The following is a 7,500-nucleotide window of genomic DNA, read 5'->3' as shown; positions in this document are numbered from 1 at the left end:
CTCTCTCTCTCTCTCTCTCTCTCTCTCTCTCTCTCTCTCTCTCAATTTTTTTTTTCAAATTCAAAATGTTTATTTAGCTTTTACAACCAAATCTTAAACTTATAGTGGACATGTTATGTGACACAGCTGGGCCCGTTAAATGAACACATTTTTTACAGGCCCCTATGAGATGCTTATCAATAATTAATTTTGAGACAGTTTAGACAATCTTTACAAATTACAACTTCACTGTGTTGAAATACAGAAAAAAATACTAACCATAACAAATATTATAATAGTGAGAAGAAAGAGACTATCTTTACAATTTACAACTTCACTGTATTGATTTAGAAAGAGAAATAAAAATGCTAATAATAACAAATAATAATGAGAGGAAATTATAAAAGTAACAAAATAGCAATAACAGGGCGCATAATAAAGAGTTAATAACCTAATAACAATTTTTTTTTTTTTTTGAAAGTAGCCTTATTTTCACAATTTTTTTAAGATGTCAGGGAGTTCATTCCATTTAATATAGCCGAAATAAGTGACAAACCTCTTTTGCATTTCTAATTTTGGGAACATGGGTCTGAGGTTCCATCTGTTGCGTGTGTATGTATGGTGGACATCAAAATTTAATGCTCTTGGTATTGTAGTGGATTGTTCACTGTGAACCTGGTCATATATATATTTGAGGCATTCTAGCGTGTATACATCATGTACTTTGAGAATTCCTAGTTCTTTGAAAATTGGTGTAGTATGTGCATCATTATTTATTTTAACAATCATGCGCATTATTCTCTTCTGAAGGATAAATAGTGAATGAATAGTTGTCTTTGTGGCCATCCCCCACACAACATTGCAGTACTGTAGGTAGGGTATACAAGTGTGTAATATAAAGTGTTCAGAGTGTCTGACGGTAACAGGTGTTTTACTTTATGCATTATACCAGAGGACCGAGATATCTTTGTTACTATGTGATTAATGTGCTCTCTCCATGTGAGCTTTTGATCAATGACTATGCCTAAATACCTAACAGAGGATGAACTATTAAGCACTTTGCTGCACATTTCAATATCAAAGTTGTTATCAAATCTTTTATTGCCTGCAAAAACTATATACGTACTGTGTTTTATCAATAAATAAAGATAGTTTATTAGCACATAAACTCTCTCTCTCTCTCTCTCTCTCTCTCTCTCTCTCTCTCTCTCTCTCTCTCTCTCTCTCAGATAGTGTGTAAAAAGGAGTAAGTTTTATTCATGTTTTTTTTTATTTATTTATTTATTATTATTCTTTTTTATCCAGATTCTGGCGGTAATCTCGGCATCTGTTCCTGTCCTCTCAGCGCCGCAGTTTCCTTCTCTCGAGGGATCTTCCAGTACATCCTCCTCCTCAGCCACGTTCTCCTCCATCTCACCAGGACAAGTTACGAAGGAAGTAGTTAATCCTCGCCTGTCGTCTTTCAATTACCACTACCACGTGAATGCGCAAGACACTGGCGACGAGAAGAGCCACCAACAAATCTTCGAGAACGGTGCAGTGGTGGGGTCATACTCTGTGGTGCAGCCAGATGGCATTCTACGTATTGTCACTTACCGCGCCGACAAACAATCAGGCTTCCAAGCCAAAGTAGAATTTCAAAAGGGCTATGCTAAACCACTGCATCAACAGCAGTCAAGACTTGTCACGAGTGCAACACCTCCCCTTGCAGACTCAGTTCAGAGCTTCACTCCAGTCACTGTGACAACTCCCAAAATTCATAGAGTTGGTTCCAGGATTGTGAATCCAGGCACCCATCATGTCAGCCCATCCTCAGCATTCAGAGTCTCTCACGGTGTAGGTTCTGGTTACGTGCGAGATCGTCCTGCCTTCACTTCTCATTTCACTGTGGGATCCAACAGTTTCAGAGACACCGCCACCTTGCGGGCCCGGGACTTGGCACCTCCGGCTTTTGTTCCTCGGGTCTCCAAGCCATTCAGTGGAGTATCAGGGGATAGACGAACTGGAGTCTTTACAAGGTTCTCTAGCTCCAACGCTCAACAAACCCCTAGAGTCCACAGTGAGACCTCCGCCTCTCAGCGACAGCAGCAATCCACCTTTCGTGGTGGGACCTCTGCCACGCAGCGCCAGCGGAACTTTATCCTACGCAGCAGAACATCCAACTCTCAGGACAAGAAAAGTGTCGCCGTCCATAGTGAAACATCTGCCTCTCAGGTTAAAAAAAGCTCCAACATCTTCAATGAAAGTCCTGTACCTCATGCTCAGATAAGCTCCACTTTCGACAGTATAACTTCTGGCTCTCAGGCTGAGAAAAGCTCCACCGTTCGCAGTGGTGCCTCTGTCTATCAGGCTAAAAGAAATCCTACTATCCGCAATGGAGCCTCTAGTTCTCAGGCTCAAAAAAGCTCCACCGTCAGCAGTGGAGCCTCTGGCTCTCAGGTTTATGAAAACTCTACCGTTGGCAGTGAAAATCCTACACCTCGGACTCAGAAAAGCTCCACCGTCATCGGTGGAAGCTCTGGCTCTCAAAGTCAAAAAGCTCCAACATCCACAGTAGAGCCTTTGATTCTGAGTATCAGAAAAGCTCTATCACTCGAGGTGGAATCTCTGGTTCTCAGACTCAGAAAAGTTCTACTACTCAAAGTGAAATATCTGGTTCTGAGCTTCAGAAAAGTTCTATCACTCGAGATAAAATCTCTGGTTCTGAGCTTCAGAAAAGTTTTATCACTCGAGGTGAAATCTCTGGTTCTGAACGTCAGAAAAGCTCTATCATTCGAAGTGAAATCTCTGGTTCTCGTTCTCAGAAAAGCTCGATCACTCGAGGTAAAATCACTGGTTCTCACTCTCAGAAAAGCTCGATCACTCGAGGTGAAATCTCTGGTTCTCAGACTCAGAAAAGCTCTATCATTCGAGGTGAAATCTCTGGTTCTGAGCGTCAGAAAAGCTCTATCACTCGAAGTGACATCTCTGGTTCTCAGTCTCAGAAAAACCCAGCCGTCCGCGCTGATGAGAAAAACTCCACTGTCCACAGTGGAGCCTCTGACACTCAGGCTCAGAAAAAACCCACCGTTGGCAGTAGAGCGTCTCACTCTGGGGCTCAGCAAAATTCTACTCTCGTTAGCGGAATTTCTAGCTCCGAAGTTCAGCAAAATTCCAAACTCCACAGTAGAACTTTTGTTCCTGAAGGTCATCAAGGCTTGAAACGTGGCAGTAAAACTTTTGTCTCTCAGGCTCAGGTGAATTTCACCTTAAATAACAGTACTCCAAAGATTCAGGATATTTCTACTATGTTAGGCACTGCTTTTACCACTGGTTCATCAGGCTCATCTACTTCTCTCAGGTCAAATACGAAGGATTCTGTAGACTTTAAAAGTGAGTCTCCTCGAACCCCTTCCGCTGAACAAGAACAACTACAACTCCAAAGTTTTCCCTTCAGACAGAAAGTGCCGTGTACCGTGGCTCAAGCATTATTGATGAGCAAAGGCGTTCTTCAAGGCCTCTTAATTATAACCCGCCTACAAGTAGTGCCCAGTTATTGGGAGTCAGCAGCCATTCTGCTGGTGAGCCCCAAGTAAATGAATCCTTGGGATCAGCCTTCAGTCAAACGTCCTCTAAGGGCCATCATGACTCCTCTTCAACCAATGACCACATCCAAGGGTTATCTCACTCCAGCCAAAGTCAAAGAGAGTTTTCCCTCAAAAATAATACTTCCTCATCGTCATTTGCCTCTTCTGTCTCTTCATCTTCAGGTGAAAAATCTATTGCAGCGCACTCTTTCCCTACTGCAGTCACCGATGATCTCATCTCTGGTTCTCTCTTCATCACCAACGAAAATTTAGACGGCATCGACGCTGTAGAGTTGGCAAGGCAAGGCTTCGACGGCCAGACTTTTGTTTACCGACTTGTAGCTGTTCCCATTAGGCAGTAACGAATCCCATTATTCTCTAGTGGTTGAGTTAGTCGCTATCTAGTATATGTGGTGTAGCACCGCTGTATCTATTGATAGTGATGTCCTGTATGTAGTGTGAGCACAGAATTAAGACATTCGAGCTTAGAATACGTCTTCACATATAAGGACAACATAAATTTCAAGATATTTATTGTAAGTTTATCAATAATGTACGTAATTGCTGAACTGTATCACACAGTGAAAAACGTTTTACTGTGACTCGCCAGTGAAATGCATATATTTATATATTGTCATGTACAGTATATAAGTACATGAATTTACCCATGAAGACAAGAGCAAACTCGTTTTATCTCTCTCTCTCTCTCTCTCTCTCTCTCTCTCTCTCTCTCTCTCTCTCTCTCTCTCTCTCTCTCTCTCTCTCTCTCTCTCTCTATTATTTTATTTTATTTTTTTTAACTTTACGTACATACACTAGGAAAAGGGGTTATGAAATGAAAACCTTCTTTTAAGTTTTAGAATTGTAAATGTTTACAGCACAATTGTATATGAAATATTATGTATATATATATATATATATATATATATATATATATATATATATATATATATATATATATATATATATATAAAATAAAATCTTCCCAGCGAGTCAGATTAGTACTTTTATTGAGGCAGTATGTCACCATTTTTTTTTATAATGAAGATCAGTAGACAGATGAATCATCATTATCAGCCTTTATGGTTCTGTTTCAAGAAAAAACCCTAAATGGTTCAGAAGACCGTTCACTGTTTTCCTAAAGGAGAGAGAGAGAGAGAGAGAGAGAGAGAGAGAGAGAGAGAGAGAGAGAGAAACGGTGGTGTGCTTCCTCTCGATAGACATGCTGAGCCTTGCTAGATATTGTATTCTGACTTTACTGATCGTTGGAATATAAAATCCTTTTCGCCATGACAAAACGGTTTCTCCTATAGCAAGTATACGCATGCTAAGTACAACGGATATAAATTGATCTTGAGAATGTGGAGCAAGTGTTCATTAGTTATTATATATGCATTTGAATGCATGCATAAATATCTGTCTATAAAAATATCCCGTTAGGTGAAGTGTTTACTAATACAAAGATTCAGAGTAAATTACTTGATTTGGTTTCTGAGACTGATTACCTAGATACGATGATGAATAGAATAATTTGGGGGATAGAGTCCTATTTTATATACTGACTGACACGTGAAGGCTGGCTTCTTGCAACTTTCCTCATTTTCTTATATCTAAAATACTACTGGTGGATCAACTGTTAAGTGTGGAAGAAAAGTACATCAGTCCCGCCTGAAACCCATTTTCTTTACGGCTTATGAGTTTCGCGACGCCGCCCACAGGTGGAAGCACTGATGTCCTCTCTGACAGTACCACAGCTGACACACGCTGAGTAGGTGTACGTCGTTCCTGCTTTTTACGCCGGAAGACTCTCGCCCAATTCCCAACCATGTACGTCAAAAACGAGCCAGATTGTGACTTTGACATAACCATGGAGATGATGACAGATATGGAGACGAACCTGCTGCGGGAGGAACTGTTTGGTAACCACTGCATCGCGTCGGGTAAGTGTCCAGAGAGGTCGATTTTCCTCCCACATGCCGCCCTCTTCACGGCTGAGTGTCCCCCCGACAGCCCGTATGCACCCTTCTTACAAGTACCACCTTGAATCATGTTGACGTATCCCCAAATGTTATAAGAACTTCAGAAAATAAACATGGGTATGAGGACAAGTTGAGTTGAGAGCGTTTTTTGGTTGATTCGCTGGTGCCATGCCTTACCTTGCCATGCTTTGCCTCGCCTTCACGTATCAGCTGGCCTGTAGGCTGCCCTACGGCATGTAGCATTTGATTAGATGCAATGTAATTAAATAAGCCGTAGAGATTAGTCACCACAGCGACGCAATGTGTTTGCTGGTTGTCAGTGTGAAGCGAGGGGCGGGGTATGCCATGCCTGGCGTTACTGTTGACGTGTGTTGGAGCATGGTCCCCCCTCTAGCCCCTCCCCTCCCATTCCCTCCACCCGGTCTAGTGCTCCTTTTTTTTCCTATTATTTCCTGTGTCTGTGTATGCAGCCTTGTCGCATGAGTTGTTGTGTTGCCATGCGTACAACTCAGTCTGTCTATTCATGGGATGTGGGTTAAGTCAAATATTGCGTGTGGGAGGTTAAAAATAGTATGTTGCTTATTACTCGCTGGCATAACAACTATGTTTAAGTAGAGACTTTACTGGCCAGTTATTCGTGAATGTTAACATCACTTGAATTGTTGTGTAGTTTAGATTTCTTTCCCGACACGTATGTATGATAAACAGTAGTTGGGAACATGTCACTGTGTCAGTATTACTAGCCGGCACCACTCCAACGTGTTCATGTGTTGGCGGGCAGGGAGATTTCACTTTTTTTCTCTCACTCTCTACTGCGACGAGAAATAATTGGATCCATCGTACCTGCGAGACTAAGTTTTGCTTGCTGTTTATTGGCTGTGCGTTCCCTGTCTGTTTCTTCGTAAACAAATCAGGAGTGGTTTAAAGGTTTAAAGCGAAAGCTATCTTCAGACCTATGGGTGTAGTAGTACCTAGTAGCAGCAGTTCCAGTGCAACAGATCGATAAAGGTTGTGCTACCCGGCACTCGTCCACATTAGGTGAATGAAAGCGGTTACTATAGGACATTGGCATTTTAAATCCTGTGGTTGAAAGAAATTTAATGTGACATATTGGCATTTCTATCGGAATTCGGTGTTAAATGGATTGTCTCAATTTTATTATCTGGCGAATTTTGAAGCAGAGCTATGTTAGGCATGCATTCCTTTTAACTCTGGTTACATCTGGCCTTTTCGAACAAAAGATTGAGAAAAGTAAAATATTAAGAGAATGTATGTTTGAGGAGTACAGTAAGTTTAATTATCAGCTAAAGAAAAAAAAAAAAAAAAAAAACTGGGCCACACGATAGCTGCAGACAGACTCCTGAAGGGTTTGAATGGGCAAGAGCACGAGAGCAGAAATAAAGGAAATAGGAGGAACACCACTCACCAGACAGCTATATAGAAAGTCCCAGAAACATTACAAGGTTCCAGTGAATGTGATAAAGCATTCACCTATCGTGATCTATTGAATAGTTGACAAACTCGTGCAGTAGTCAGTGTAATGTTGAATGAAAAGTGATAACAAGTGATTTGTATGTAAGAGGACAGACATTTCCCACCGGCATACATGAATGACTCTCGTAGGATATGTAAGAGAGGATTGCACCATTTTTAATACATGTGTAGCTTACGTATAACTTTGGGAATAACAAAAGCAAAAATGCAGTAACGCAGTGATATTTGTGGACAACCTTATGGTCACAAGCAGGAATTGCTGATGCCAAACTTTTTTTTTTACTTTCCTTATGAGTAGGTTAGAGATGACTAAAGATGAATGACAGAAGTGGTTTGTCTCGTGAAGATGGAGAACTAGGTTGTTAGAGTTGCTGGAAAAAAGGGGAAAATGTTAGAGTTAATGAAGGTGAGGAAAAGAGGAGAGCTAGAGAGTTTGTGAAGATAAAGAGGGATGGATTGTTAGCAGTTTAGTTTGGTTTAGA

The 7,500-nt window shown here is 41.1% G+C and overlaps 1 protein-coding gene across 3 annotated transcripts in view; it reads left to right on the top strand.

Moving 5' to 3' along the window:
* The first annotated feature begins 5,290 nt into the window (after window positions 1-5,290).
* Window positions 5,291-7,500, top strand: part of LOC123517956 (cyclic AMP-dependent transcription factor ATF-6 alpha-like) — a 37,372-nt gene continuing 35,162 nt past the window's right edge. For all 3 annotated transcript variants that reach the window (XM_045278440.1, XM_045278438.1, XM_045278437.1), the window contains exon 1: window positions 5,291-5,485. In XM_045278440.1, coding sequence (XP_045134375.1) covers window positions 5,371-5,485 — 115 coding nt within the window. In that variant the 5' untranslated portion in view covers window positions 5,291-5,370. The remainder of the gene's footprint in view (window positions 5,486-7,500) is intronic.

Source organism: Portunus trituberculatus, chromosome 43 (assembly GCF_017591435.1).
Source record: "Portunus trituberculatus isolate SZX2019 chromosome 43, ASM1759143v1, whole genome shotgun sequence".
NCBI lineage: Eukaryota > Metazoa > Arthropoda > Malacostraca > Decapoda > Portunidae > Portunus > Portunus trituberculatus.
This window is presented reverse-complemented; position numbering and strand designations above follow the sequence as displayed.